The sequence below is a fragment of the Gorilla gorilla genome, chromosome 8 (genome assembly GCF_029281585.2).
Source record: "Gorilla gorilla gorilla isolate KB3781 chromosome 8, NHGRI_mGorGor1-v2.1_pri, whole genome shotgun sequence".
NCBI classification, from domain to species: domain Eukaryota; kingdom Metazoa; phylum Chordata; class Mammalia; order Primates; family Hominidae; genus Gorilla; species Gorilla gorilla.
Genome location: NC_073232.2, coordinates 117,422,034 through 117,438,105, shown reverse-complemented (window position 1 = coordinate 117,438,105; position 16,072 = coordinate 117,422,034). Strand labels below are relative to the sequence as shown.

At 40.0% G+C, this 16,072-nt stretch overlaps 1 protein-coding gene across 1 annotated transcript in view; it reads right to left on the bottom strand.

Moving 5' to 3' along the window:
• Nucleotides 1-16,072, bottom strand: part of SORCS3 (sortilin related VPS10 domain containing receptor 3) — a 627,364-nt gene that overhangs the window by 105,480 nt on the left and 505,812 nt on the right. The window contains exons 9-10 of the mRNA XM_055352055.2: nt 10,972-11,151; nt 1,481-1,627 (exon numbers count right to left, since the gene is read on the bottom strand). Coding sequence (XP_055208030.2) covers nt 1,481-1,627; nt 10,972-11,151 — 327 coding nt within the window. The remainder of the gene's footprint in view (nt 1-1,480; nt 1,628-10,971; nt 11,152-16,072) is intronic.

The window sequence follows — 16,072 nt, the reverse complement described above, 5'->3', positions numbered from 1 at the left end:
AGTTTTGGGCAGGAGATATCTGCACCTGAGATAGCTGGTGTGCTCACATTAGAAGCTCCACTGAGTACCTTCCATAAACCCCCTCCTGCCTCTGCCCCCCAACCACAATCTCGTGCCTTTCCCTCTCTTCCTCACCCAACCTATCCAAGTTCCAGTTCATGGCTGGCTTTATGAAACCTCCTTGACCATTCCTTCTACCAGGATGACACTAACATTCTCGCATTTCTGATCTTGACCATCAATTCTGCTTCTTAGAGTTGTAAGGGCCCTCTGGGAGGAGTGAAGAGTGGAAGCTATGTGAACTAGGCCAGGCCCTCCACCTTCTTCAGCCAGATTGTCTCTGTCTCTGTTTTATATATTTTGTTCTTATTTATAATTTTACTTAAAATATTTGAAGCCATCATCTAAAACCTATATAAGTCTGTGTTCTCTATTTATTCATTTATTTATTCATCTATCCCCCTTGGAGTGTTCTTAAAAGGGCTTGGGGATTTACAGAGACATATTCTGTACAATAAATACAAACAAGAAGATGAAGAAATAGAAAGAAAGAGAAAATCAGATTAAAATAAGATGAAGCCATGGGCAAGGTTTGAGGAAAAAAAAAATGCATGCTGTGACCAATTCCTAGAGGTAAGCAGGCATTTCTCTCTGACCCTCCTAGTACCTGAAGCAAAAATTATATGGAATAAGGCTGAAAATTACAAAGGGAAAGGGTGCTATTTGCTGTATTTACCACTGTAGTCCCAATTTTTAACATAGGGTCTAGAATAAGATAAGTGGTTAATAAATCTTTTTGAATAAGTGGCAAGAGGAAACTTTTGCTCAGAAGAAACATAACCATTTTTGGGACCTTAGAATTGTTTCTTACAGCAGTCCTTATTCAGAGGGCACTGAAGATTGTGGATTTTATTGTTAATGAAGCCTCTTGCCTCCTCACACAGAGCAGAAGCACCTGGAGCCAGAGATACCATCTCACACATCATATCTTCCATGGTGCCTACCCCAATATTCCATACAACAGGAATCCTGGAAATGCTGATAGATTAACTGTCCCATATGGACATTCCAGCCTAAGCTCCCCCTGGATTCTCAAAGCAACTTTTGCTTGCCTCAACATCTAGCAAGCGTTTACCAAAACACAATGCATCATGTTAGTATCAGTTAATAGATGTATTACTACTACTGAGCTGTGCCTGGGACCCTTGAGTACACGCTCTTTCTCTTATATGTTTCTTTGCCTTACTATGAGATGGAGCACATAGTAGATCCTCATTAAATGCCTGCATAATTCAACTGGGCCTTTCACCCAATTGGTGCTGCAGTCTGAGTCCACACACCAACGCCCTGCAAGTTCTAGAAAATTACTGCTCTGCACTACCTGAGTTCCTAAGACCCTTTGATGAAACAAAGCCCTTGACACAGCTTCCACAGGTGGTCAGGCTGCCCTGTGAACTTCCCATGAGGCTGAGTGACTGACCAGCAGGCAGTGCACTGGGCTTCCTCTCAGGTCCACATCCGGAGCTTGCAGCAGGCGCCAATCCCTGCCTTTGTTGTAAGTGATGTATGTCTTCACCTGGTCATCCACCTTCTTGTTTGCCAGAAATATCCCTTTGATACCTGCTACCTAGGAAAAAAGGTGAGAGATGGAGAACCATGCTGGGCCAACATGCCTTTGGTCTTGGAGAAGCCCTTAGAGAAGCCGCAGAATTTCCCACGGCATGTTGGGGTTCCAAGCAAGAAAAGAAGGAACATGATAGGAAATGTTGAATGCCATGCGGTCTCCGAAAAATGTTTAAAAAGTTCATCTCTGAACCTTATGTCACCCCCTAGATGTCCCTTTCTATGCTTACCCATCTGTTTTTTCCCACTTTGCTCGTCTCTGTACTTTGTTCCATAGGACTTTACCTTTAATTAACTATTAACATTCCCTCTGAGATGGGAGTGGCTGACAAGAACTGAAGGAGTTACCCCTTCCAGCAAACATGTTTTTCTGCTCAGAAGAGGCCTGTAGATGGGTATTTCATAACAATGGAAGTTGAGGCATTGTGATTAGTAGTAATGAAGATATCCTGCGGCAGATGATCCAGCTTGGAGACCTGGCATCTGTCTCTTTCCATGCCACTAGTTCACTATGTGACTTTGGATAACTCCCATATCATCTGTGGGACTCAGCCAATGGTCGCTTTGAAATTGGTGGAATAAGCCCTATTCCTCTTCTTTTTCCTAGTTGGCTGGCAAAGGATCCGTGAGACTATGCAAAGCACTCACCAGTGTTCCCATGTTTTGAGATTTGCATGCCTTTGACATTTTGATGGGAAAACAGCATCACCACAAAACAAGCCGCTAGAGGATTAAAGGAGATTTATCACCCAGAAGGGTTCTAGGGTAAGCACAAATTCTACTCAAACTTTTATTCCTTATATTCTATATGCCGGGCAAGGAAAGCAGATACTTATAATGACAACGTCCTGCATCAAAGAAAGATTCCCTTAACTCTTTTTCCATAGAAGTTATAGCATGTTTCAAAGGCAAATAGCAAATAGCATATTGCCAAAGGCAATTAAATTAGTTTAAATATATATAAACAATAGGTTCAATGGCAGGTTTTGTGGGTGATACTCAGATATCTTAAAGTTTTAATTGTATTTATCCCCCATTCTTCCAGTATCATGGTTAACTGAGGTTTACTCACTTCAGAGAGAATGCCAGTGGGAGAAAATGGTAAGAGTTTCACAGAAGTGAGCTTATTTTTTTGTTTTCAAATGACATAATTTAATTGACGAAATAAAAAGTCTTCTTTTCTTTTTTTAAGTAACCTGATTGGCCTTGAAAGAGAATGCCAGCCCAAATAAGAATAAACAAACAAACAAACGGACAGAGAATCTCAGGAGGAGAATAGAATTAACTGGAAGGACACCACCAGGGGAATTTGACAAAGGGCCAACAATAGAATTGATTAGATTGCTACCTGGAACAGTGGGTAGGTAAGCAGAGAAACCAAGGTAGGGGAGGGGCATGATGTCTGAGCCATGCCCTCCCTAGAGACCTCCTCTCTGCCCTAATGGCTTAAAGTCAGGGCCATTTCAGGAAGCACAGCATCTCAAATGCTCATCTAGGGACTATGAGCCCCTCAGATCACCTCAGTCTTTAAAACCAACTGCAAAGGTGCATCTCCTAAACCTGACTACTAATCATTCCTCACAGAGAATGGAATCTGGGATTCTCTAGAACCTTCTACCTGATGGAGGCCTGTCAGTGTTCTGTTTAGCCACAGAGCTGGTGCCTTTTCTGCTAGACCACCAGCTAATGATTCCAGAGGACTCACTCCCCTAAACCAGTTACCCTCTCCCACATGTACCCAGGGCCTTGCTATCCACCTCTTGGATGAAAATATTTGGATCAGACTCAGACACCTTGACCCCGGTTCAGTTTTTCCTGGGGAGCGGCAGTGGCCCCCTCTGATGCCCCCAGCTCAATGCATCACAGAAAGAATTCCAGCCACTCAGCAACCTCTTGTGATCTTCCAGGTGAGCAGGTTAACAAATTAAACAATCATTACCATTACCATTACCATGTTTTCCGACTGAGCACTTCACCATTTGGACGGGCATTTTCTGTGTGTCCCACATATTCTGAGAACAAAACCAGGGGAATGGGGACTAAAAAGATGTAGAAAGGACAGACTCCCAGGGAACCCACTTGCAGCTGTGAGGGTGCTTCTCCTGCAGTTGTACATAATGCCGCAGCAATCTCCTTCCCGTCTGAAAGAAACGGAACATTTCCCACTTGTGTTTGGATAGTTCAAAGCCCTTACATTATTACTGAATCACTTTTTTGGCTTCATGTCTTGTATAAATGGACTGCGAGTTTAGAAGGCACTTGGCTTTTGTGTGTCCTAAGCCAACAGCTTTCACACTTTTTGACTGCAACCCAAGTAAGAAATACATTTATGTTGCAACCCAGTAGACTCATACCCATATATGCATGTATGGTACACATGTATGTACACATATATTTCTAAGACAAAAGTATTATGAAAGACTACGCACCCTCACTAAATGCAATGTAAAGGAATTGGAGAATGAGACATGTGTTTTTACTCGTCCTCATCCAAGGAGGTACAAAGCATTGAATTAACTTTAAACATACTTCCTCCCCCTGTTGTTTGAAATCAGATGTTTGGCTGCTGCTGATTATTTCAGCAGTCCAGGGAGAAGGGTACCAGCTTGTGATGGTGCCCACGGAAGAGGACAATACAAGGTGTCTAGCCTGTGTGGCCTACTTTCCCTCTGGGAATCAATTTGAGTGCAGAGGGAAACTGACAGCAGGCCCCTTGGCGGAATGCTGAGTCCAGGTGGCATGGTCATCTGTTGGTCACCTCCCAGAGACCTCAGGACAAAGAAGCCAGGGCTCTGCTGAGAAAAGCAATTACCATGATCTGCCTTGGGCTGTCCCTAGAGTCCCACCTGTGGTGAGGGGCTGAGGAAGGTTGGTTCAGGGAAAAAAGTCCCTGTGGAGTCTCTAAGCAGCTGTCCTTCTGGCCCGATAAGGGTCACTGAAGGTCATGATAAAGCAGAGGGAAGATGACAGGCTCTAGGGAGAGGAAAGGCAAGGAAACATCAATAAGATGGGCAAAGAGACCAGAATACTGAGGCTGGCTGGGAAGTTTCCTTTTTTTTTTTTTTTTTTTTTTTTTTCAGATGGAGTCTCACTCAGTCACCTGGGCTAGAGTGCAGTGGCACCATCTCAGCTCACTGCAACCTCTGCCTCCTGGGTTCAGGCAATTCTCCTGCCTCAGCCTCCTGAGTGGCTGGGATTATAGGTGACTGTCACTATGCCCAGTTCTTTTTTTGTATTTTTAGTAGAGATGGGGTTTCACCATGTTGGCCAGGCTGGTCTCAAAATCCTGACCTCGTGATTCGCCCGCCTCGGTCTCCCAAAGTGCTGGGATTACAGGTGTGAGCCACCGCGCCCAGCCTGGAAGTTTCATTTTATCCATCCAGGTATACTGGGTCCAGTTATTTAGTCACTGAAGAAAAGCAAATCACACCTGCAATGAGTTACCACTAAATCCCCATCGGAACAGCTACAAACACACACACACACTCTCTCTCTCTCTCTCTCTCTCTCTCTCTCTCTCTCTCCTCTCTCTCTGTCAAACCAAGCAAGTGTTGCTGAAGATATGAAGCAACTGCTACTCTCATACCTTGCTGGTAGAAATGCAAAGTCCCACAGCCACTTTTGGAATAATTTGGTGGCTTCTTATAAACATATACTTACATTCAACTCAGCAATCCTACTCCTAAGTATTTACCCATGAGAAATAAAAATTTATGGTCAAGAGAATGTTTATAGATATTTTATTCATAATCACACAAAATTTAAAAAAGTAACCTAAATGGTCTTCAGCTGGTGATTGAAAAACAACCTCTGTCACATCACACAACAGAATGCTGCTCAGAAACAGAAGGAACCAATGTATTCAACAATGTGGGTGAATCTCAAATGCATTATTCTAAGCACAAAAAAGTCAGACTGAAAAGGTTACCTACTGTATAATTCCATTTACTCACCCTCTAGAAAAGGCAAAACTAAAGACAAAGAGAGGTCAGTTATGTGTTTGTCAGTGACTTTGGGGTAGAGAAGGGTGGACTACAAAAGGGCAATAAGGGAATATTTGGGGTAATGGAACTGTTCTATGTCTTGATTGTGATTTGTGCACAATTTACACACCAGAATGCACAAATCAAAACTCACAGAACTTATACTAAAAGGGTAAATTTTACTATACATAAATTATACCTCCATAAAAATGCAAAAAAAAAATTAATAGTGAGAAAAGCCTAAGTGGTTTGTCAAGCAGACGTGGATTTCTTGAAAATGCAGCACCACTAGCTGTGTGATCAGAGCCAAGCCACTAAATTCTCTGCATCTCTGTAATCTCATAGGCACAATGAAGAATGTGATATTGTGAGAGATAAATAAGAAAAAAATATATCAGTTGTTTACGACTGTGCAATCCAAAACAGTAGCCACTGGCCACATATGGCTTGAAATGTGGCTACGGGAACAAAGAAACTAATTTTTAATTTTATTTCATTTTAACCAATAGAAATTTGAATCGAAGAACTGATACCCATTTCAGTTATTGGCAAACTTTTAAGTTTGTTGAGAATAACTTTGGTATGTGAATCTTCTTTTTTTACTGTAAATTTATGAAATGTTAAATACCGATCAAGTATTTCTGGTGAAAATTTAGCATATAAATTGAGATTCATGGGACATGTAAAATACATCCAGGATTTTGCAGACTTATGAAAATTAGTATGGAAAAATATAAAATAACTAAATAATTGTTTACATTGAACGTATACTGAAATGACATTTTAGATACTTTGTTTAAATAAAAAATATTATTAAAATTAATTTTGTCTGTTTGTTTTTTACTTTATAAAATGTGGGAAGCAGAAATGTGGAAGTGTGTATGTAGCTCACCTTATGTATGTATTTGACAGTGCTGGTCTAAGGCATTGCCAGGTATGCTGTGGTTATTACTGTAAGGAGTTATAAGTTAGATGCAAAATATCCAGGAGAGCATTGAAGAAAATGTATCACACCGGCAGCTCAGAGAATGCTGCCATAGTATAACTGCAGGTGTTGGAAAGAATATTTGTTTCTTGATTTATTAGAGAGAGTAATTAAAAAGAAATGTAGTTTATAGCTGGGGATGTGAAGACACTGCAATAGAGCTCTATATGAAAAGAGTGTTATGAGAATAATGGTAAGTACGCACAATAGGCTACACTCACTGTCAATACCAGCCTTGTTTTGAAGGAGTCGGCTTGACATCTCAAAGAAGAGATCGATTATTACTTGGCCTTCAAGTGTTATTTTCTCCCCTAATTATGTAATTATAGTCATGACAACATTGTACTTTGAAGCAGGAATTTGAGAAAGAACAAGCAGGAGAATCTCTCTACAGCAGGAGACAACTCCAACAGATTTGAAATGGAAATTATCTCAGCCTTGTTAGATTTTGGGGAGTTCAGTGGGGTTGATCTCCATTGGTCCAAGGATTTTTCAGTGCCAAGGCTTGCAAGGGGAATTTCCAAATAAGTTCTTGCTTTCTTTGTCTCTTCTCCATTACCAAGAAGAGGCTTCAGAGGTCCATGCAGAAGATGGAGTGATATACCTGTGGCTTAAGTGGGCAAGGTCAGCCCAAGCTACCTGATATCTGAAAATTACCTAAAGACATCTCTGAACCTTTGAGTCAAGGGGAAACAGGTGTAATGTCCTATTCTAATATGAAGTTACAAATTAACCTGGCACAAGGGACTACATCACGCGTGCAAATATTTTCTGGGTATGTAAATATGAGGAGAAAAAAGATAAAGAAATACTAGCCCATAGCATAAATGCCTGAATCTTCAGTCAGCTTTTTACCAGTATATTTACAATCTTCATCCCCACTGCTCCACAAGGCCACTCAACATTTCATAAAATAGGATCCCTACTCATTCGACTCTGGTTCTCTTCTTATTTCCAACAATTTGTCTATAATTAAGCCAAACTCATCTATAAATCTCTCCAAATTACTCAAATTAGAATTATTCTTTTGTGACTCCACAACCTGGTGGAATCACACCTCTAATACAAGTCAGACTGTGATAATTACCCTAATAGAGTCACTTGTATCATTCCAGTAATTATGAAACTCATGCACCAGTCCTAACATCATCAAACAAAATACACTCCATAAAAGTGTGCTAATTTAGCTGAATTGAATGTGAAAACTTACTGGTTTTCTCAGTTGCATTACTCAAGGGCACTTGGAGTCCAGAAAAGTTGTAGTCTCTTTGCTAACTGGCCATACAGTACATAATCACAGTTTCTGTGAGAATTTCCAGTAAAGAAGGTTAAATTCTAATGACCCCTAGAGACCAATTAAATTGAGCTTTATCTCCAAACCACAGAATGTATCTCCAGGTGCAAAACAGCATTACCCTCTAAAAATCTTCAGTATGGTCATGGTCTAGATAATGTCAGGTTCCAATTTATTCACTTGGTATTACATGTTTTCTAGAATCTGAAATTCAGCTATTTATCCAGCCCTCATTCTTGTCCCTGACAAGCATCTATTCCACACAATTAGCCTGGCTAGCTTACTTTCTCACAAATCAGCTCCATCCATTCAGTCCTTGGCTCATTCCATTCCTACGTTTGGAATGCCTCCTTCTTCTTCACTATTTCCTCCCCAGGGCAAAAGCACTGATAGTCAGAGTGGTAACGTTGAGAAGAAGAACTGTGCATGTACAGCTCATCCCCATACCCCTGCCCCTCTTTTAAGGATCTGCCTGCACAGATCACATCCTTTTTACATCAATGCTGCGGTGTCATAGGAACAGGCTTCCATAAGACAGTCTTTGATTTATCATTTCTGTCTGGGACTGAATGGATGAATTCAATTCTGGGGTACAGCATTATCAATCCCACTTCCTTGTGCATAATTTTTAAAAGCAATAAAGCTGTGTTTGATATCCATTTGTCTTGCCCTTTGTTGCTGTCCTAATCGGTTCCAGCATTGGCCAGGTAAATAAGGAACTTTGTTTATTGACCCCCTCAAAATCCAACAAACTAGATTGCAAACTCTCTGAAGGTAAAAACTAAGTCATAACTCTCCTGCCTTCCTCATGGGCTTGAACACAAAATAGGGGTGCGATCAATCCTGCTAAAATTGAATGGAAAACAAGATCAAGAAAGCTGTTTTATTTTTTAAAGTTGCCCTGTCTGTTATGTCTTCTCTATAGATGCAGTGACACCACGCATTTTTTTCTTCAATAAGACTGAAAACACAAGACCAACTTAAGCGGAAAGAAAAAAATTGCATGTATCTGGGCACATTCTTCATTTTGATTCATGCCTCATTCCATATCACTGTGTCACACTGTTGTAAATGACCAAGGAGTTTCAGGCACCCCTTCTTAGAATAAGAGCAGCATAGTGGCAAACTCACCCACTGTACCAAGAGGATCAGAGACACAAGAACTTCTTGACTGCAAGGTCATCTGCAGCAATGCCCACCCATCCCTATTTGGGTCTGATCACAGGGACATGAATCACAGTCTTATCTCTATGGCTTTACTTGTACAAACAGGAAGTTGGAATGGCCTCAGTCCTGGGAACATTAATCCAAACCCTCCCACAAGATGTGACTTATTGTCCAATAACAAAGTTATATTTCTGCCTCCTGGTATGATTAGAGGCATAGAAATGTAAGCTTCCCAAAGGCATTTACTCCCCTTAGTCATCTCTACTAGTCTCCACACCTCTGTAAAACAATCTGGAACATTTCCCAAACTGGGACCTTGTTGTTTAAGGGAATTATTTCAGCACTTGTCAGTTACTCTCTAGGAAATCAGGGTATTTCTACTGATTTTGTTTTCTACCCAATGACATTCACTCCTTCTTTTAAAATGTACATTAATTTGCCCCATGCCTTTATGTTATCATCTCTCTGCCTAACAGAACAGGTGCAATCTTAAATATTTCTACCACTCTCAGTGCATTAGTCCATTCTCACACTGTTACAAAGATACTATGAGACTGGGTAATTTATGAAGAAAAGAGGTTTAATTGACTCACAGTTCCGCACGGCTGGGAAAGTCTCAGAAAACTTACAATCACAGTGGAAGGCAAATGGGAAGCAAGGGATGTCTTATATAGTGGCAGGAGAGAGAGAGGAAGTGAGGAAGTTCCACACTTTAAAACCATCAGCTCTTGTGAGAACTCACTCACTATCATGAGAACAGCATGTGAAAACCACCCCTATGATCCAGTCACCTCCCACTAGGTCCCTCCCTCAACACGTGGGGACTACAATTCCAGATGGGATTTGGGTAGGGACACAGAACCAAACCTTATCACTCAGTAACTGAGTAGCCAACTTAGATACCAATTTAAGGCTGCTGGGACTTTGACAGGCACTGCTTAGAGGAGACCACTATAAAGTAGAAACCCATGCATGTAGCCACTCCCACTCCTCAATAGGAAAACCCACAAGGGAACAGCTCACCCAGCTCTGAGGCCACCACCCAGAATAGACAACGTATCTCTTTCTGTGAATGATCTCAACCATCACAGTCTGTATGGGTGTGGCCACTGGTTACTGGTGAATATTGGATAATGAGACACACCTTCATTGCTCAACTCAATCCTTCATATCCAGATGGTCAGTCAAGTTCCTTCACTGGGTCCAGGACTGTCAAAGGTCACATACTGTCACTATAAAAGGTACCACATCTTTTAGGTCACTGAAAATAGTTTCTTTTTTTCTCTCTTTCTCTCTACAGTTACTACATGGAGTCACTTGGTTTCTTAGTAAATTATTCTTTAATTAGTTATCACACTTTTTAACAAGCTTAATATAAGTGACACACTTATGTCAAGGCCAGTTTTTTACCCTGCATAGATGTTGACATCTGGTGGAATCTTAGAAAAACTCTCATTCCCACCACTGATATTCGCTTTTATTTTCCCATAAAATTCGTTCATAAAACAGGACTTTCCAAATAATTTAAGGCACATAAGTAGCACCACTCCCTCCATTCAGGGTCCACAAAAGCAACACAGAGTTTACAAAGCTACTTAAAAAATCACCTAGGCCAAATACCTTAATTTCTGTCTCGTAATCAATTGTTTATACATACAAGAATACTAACTTTGTTGAGTCAGCCACTACACTAGATGCAGTATATCCATCATCTCTCATCTCACAATAATCTCCTTGGTAAATATTTTATCTCTATTTTACTAGAATTGAGGCATATAGAAGTCCCTTGCCCAAAGTCATACAATTGCTAAGTGGTACAGCTGGAATCTGAACCCAGAACTCCAGTGCTTGTGTTTATACCATTAAAACTCATGAAAAAGAGAGACAGACCCAAGGGAAGGAGAATTTTGGCTACATACCTCATACAATTCAATAATGATGTTCCCCATTAGACCTCTGCTGCTCTTGATGTTCTCCATGGCCAGAGTGAAGTAAATCCCACGCGTGTCTGAGATGTAGAGGTTGTATGTGTCGTTCTGGTTCCATTCTTGGACCGCAGCAAATACTTGTTTCTCGTCTGTACTGATGATGTGCATGTCCTGAAAGAAGATGGAAGGCTTGTAAGGCAGCAGATCTCCATATCTCTCTGCCCATTGGGATGCCAAGTAATTACTATGACTTATGAAATTGCTGAGAAAAAGCTTGAGTTATAGGCAATGTTAAACAATTCCATGTTGAACCAAGGCTATAAATTATAAGCTTCATGATTTCTGTTCCTTGCTAAGTGACAGCAAAATGGGTGTTAGGGGCTTTGGTTGATATCATTTCCCATGGCTTTCAAGGATTCATCTACTTTCATTTTTTATTGTTATACCTAAAATTTAAGAGTTAGTGCCAACAGAGACAGACACCCTTGCTAAAGGAAGCTCACACATGCAATGAAGACAGAGCCTATCTTGTCATTAGATATTCACTTATGTTTTTAAATTCTGTAGTATGGTGGTTTACACACTTTTCTTTAAAATCTTCAGAGTCATGAGGATTGCCAGAAATGTGGCATGGACGTATAACCAATGATTGGGGCTCTAGACCTGCAATCCTGTTTCAATCAGAGCAGAACCATTTGCATCTGTTGTACACAGTGGAATTCTGTGTAATATTTTAGGAGCAAAAGGTAAGGGAGGTTCTGCTGCCAATGAAATTATGTTCAAGATCACTGATATAGAGAAAAGGATACTCAACCTGGAATTTAATGTTCTGGGTCAAAATACAAGCACAGCTGTAAGTGAGCTGCATGATGCTGAACGTGTCAGTCTCTCTGAACTTCAATTTTCTCACCTAGTGAAGAGGTTGGACTACCAAGAAAAACATTTCTTCGGGGACTATTCTAAGCCATCTAAATGTATTTTTTCAATTAAAAATGAAAATAATTTTGTGAGGGAGGTGGAATGATTATTTCCATTTTACTGAAGAGCAAACTCAGGCACACAGAAGTTTACCAATCTGTTCCAGATTATATGGCTATCAAATGGCAGAACCAGGTTTTAAACCTCTGTGGTCTGACTCCAACATAATGGATGGTTTCCAGTCACTGGATATATCACCTCTAGATTAGAGATTTCAAACTGATGACTCATGAAGTAAATATGAATCACAAATGTTTAGCTTGGCCATATTCTGTACCAAAAACCAGAGTCTCCGGTCTTTCAGATGGAGTCAGGACCCCAAGATAGGGTCTCAGCCCTCTATATCCATATGTTCTTACGGTCCGCCACTTACATACTGATGTTAACTTCCTGGGTCCTGACATCACTTTAGTTTTAATCCCGGACTCGATCATTTTTATTTTTCCAATTAAAAAAAATTTAAAGACAGGGTCTTGCTCTGTCTGGATCATTTCTAAAATCACACCTAGTAGTTTACAATGCCAAATAATTTATAGAAGCCCATTTGCCTGTGTAGGTAGGCACTGTGCAAAGATTATCACAAATTTAAGCCCTTACCTAGAGAACTTACACAGTCAGGAGGACATGGATAATCATTTGCCAAAAAATGGAAGTAGTTAAAAACTGCATAAACATACTGGTGTATATGCCAAAGAGTAATAGATAGCAGAAGGAAAGGCAACCGTGTTGCTGTGATGGAAAGCACTGGTAAAAGGACGATGGGGGAGTGGAGCTGACTGTAACTTAATAATCAGGCAGGGTCTAGCCTTTACTGTGTTTGACCAACCTTTCCTAGAAACCGTTTCAAGTAAAAAGAAACAGCAATGTCTGTAATGTCAGCACCACAGAGAGCTCCTCCAAGATGATTTATAAAGGAGTAAACCCATTTGATTTGGACAACCTGGAGGTGAGAGAAGTAGAAAAGCAAGTTCTGGATCTTTTTATTGAAGATTCTTTGTCAAATCTCAGCCTCTGGCCTTGAACTGTCTGGGTCACCTTGACTAAGACCTCACTTGCTCATTTGTGCTTACACACCTTGTAGAATTACAGGTTCCTGCTGAGCTGCTTGAAAATGGGAAAAAAAGCTTACTCTTAAAAACGGTGTGATGAAGTCGTGTTGTGTTGGTGTGGAATGAATGCCGAAGAACCCAGTAGGAGAGGAAATCACAGCTGTAGGAAATACGAATTAAATTCACTTACCCTGTTAAAAATGCAATAGAAATGCCTGTTTTTTCCCAGATGTTTTGGTCATAAAAATGAATAAGCTAAGTTATTTTAGACTAAACTAATGTAAAAGAAATGGGAAAAGAACAACTTAAAACACCAGGGCATGGTCAGGATTAGAGGCAGCCAGGTTTGCTGTGAGTGCATATTAGGTTAATGCTGTCCTGGGGCTGTGTCACCTGGTGAACAAGTGCTCCAGGCTCTGAAGACTGCTCTCTGGTATCCAGAATTCTGAGATATCTGTTTGATAATTCCTTAATTTGCCAAAGCTAATAAATGACATTACTAAGATATAAACCTATAATTTTATCTTAATTTAAACCTAATCTTAATCAAGAAGCTAACTTTTAAACACTGTATCAGTGGGGATATAACTTTGGTGTGCATCAAAATGACCTAGCAATCTTAATAGCATGCAGACTTGTGCTAAGAACATTAACCTAAAATGTACATACAGCAAACCTGGCTGCCTCTAATCCTGACCACCGCCTGAAATTATAATTCAGTATGTCTGGAGTAGACCCTTAGATTCTTCCATCTGAACAAGCCCTCCAGATGATTCTGGTGCATCTAAGTCCAGGGAATCACTCTTTGAAACACTCTGAAATATATAACCTTTGTCTAAATAGGTCTTTATGGTTGAATGGGGTCAACCAATAATAACTAGAACATTCAGTCTTCAAGAAAAAGAAAAGCATAATTAGCTAAAATTGGTCCAATAGAGACCTGAACAATAATGAAGCTTATTTCTTAAACTGAGTTACCTCAGTTTAGCTCCATAGCATATGTCATTGCCTTACTTGTTGGTCCTGAGAACATGCAGGGAAAACTTTGGTGTTAAAGAGAGAAATCCAAGGAGGGAAAATGCAATAAGAGTAAATTTAGACTGGGACTTTACTAAACTTGGAACTTGAAAAGCATCAGACATAATCACATACATACTTATATTTGGAAAGCAATTATAAATAACATTCCATGTCTGCCCTGCCAAGACAATAATTTGGGAGAGTTATGATTGCTTTTGAAAACTAAAACCTGTGACTTCCGAGGTGAACAATGGTGAAAATACTTCACTGATGTTGAAACATTTTCTTATAATCTAGGCCTAATGTAACTTTATTCATTATATAAATACCCGAGTTATTAAGCATCTGTCATGTGTCAGATAACGGAAATAGAGAAAAAGTAAAACCTGCCCTCAAGAAGTTGTCTTCTGATGGTGGAGACATCACATACTCTAGTGGCCTTTCTCAAATTTGACTAAGTGCTATGACAGAGGTGCTAAAAATGGTGACTGGAGTACAAATGCTTAGAGGTGACAATGAGGATGGAACAGTCAAGGAAATGTGTGGGAATCTGTATCGCATAAAAGCAGTTTCCCTCTGAAGGAGGTGAGGCAGACAGTGGGTAACATCATAAGGGGTGCTATGGCACACCTAACTTTTGCCCAAAGAATAGCACAAAATTATCACAAGATTTTAAGCAAGAGAAAGGCATGATTAGAATTGATATATACAGAGATTTAGTTAGAGAGGATAGGGATCCTTGCACGATCAAATTAATTGAGGAAGCATTGTGAAGAGAAGACTTAAGAGGGGCAATGCTAGAGGCAGGGAGAAAGGCTTAAAAGGTCCCAGCAACAGTTCAGATAATAACTCAGGAGGGCCTGAACCAAGGAAGCCGGTTCTCCATGAGGTCCCCAGGAGACAGACTGGTGAGATAGTAAGGAGGTAAAATCTACAGCGGGAGAAGGGAGTAGGACAAATATATAATGCCTCAGATAACGTGATTTACGAAACTCCTCTTTTCCTTTATAGCACTCATTACAATTATAATTAAATAGTCTCTTATGTAATTATTTGTTTGATGTCTGTCTCTTTCATTAGATTATAAGATCCCAAAGAGCATAAACTATGTTCTCTGATGTATCACTTTATCTCTAATACTCACCAGAGTATCTGGCACATGGTAGACATCCAACAAAAGACTATTGAAGAAACAAATGGAGTATATAGGTAAACATAGTTGAAAGATGGGATATAAGGACTATAAAGTGCAGACTAGAAGCTTAGTTTCCAACCTTGGTTAAATGGGATATCTTTAAGAGGATCTACATCAAATAGGCAGTTGGATATGTGGTCTAGAGTTCAATGGAGAGATACGGGCTGGGGTTGTAGATATAGGAGTCACCACTATTGAAAAAAAGTGAGGGATGAAGTCACCTAGGAGCCATGCAGAATACAAGAACAACTTAGGAACACCAACATTTAGAGAGTGGTAAGAAGGGGATCCACAAAAACAAATCATAAAAAAAAAACTACCAAAGGGAAGAGTATCAAGTATGGATTATTTTCATCAGTATCAAATGTTCCAGAATGGTGAAAAGCAATAAAGATGTAGAGGCATCTATTTGATTTGGCATGCAGGTGGCCACCGTAGCAATGGCTAGGATTTTTAGTGAAATAGTGGATAGATGGATGTACAGGCAAAGAATATACAGCAGTAGGCTGAAGAGAGAATAGGGAGTAAGAAAAGAGGTTAGAATTACAGATAACTCTTTTAAGAAGTGTGGCCGTGACACAGCAGTGGAGGATAAATCAGTATTTGGGGAAATGTAAAAACTAAGGAAACAAAAGGTTAATATCATTGTTATTATCATTATAATGAATTTTCTAAGACATATTTCCCTTTCCTCTCTTTTATTATTCAAAACAGAATTAACCATATTCTACTGTCAAATAAAAAATGAACCCAGACTTAGGTAAGAAGAGATTTTATTTGAAAAGACTTGCAATACCTGCAAGCACCTTGAAGTGAAGGCAGAAAAGAATGACTTTTATGGGAAAAAGTA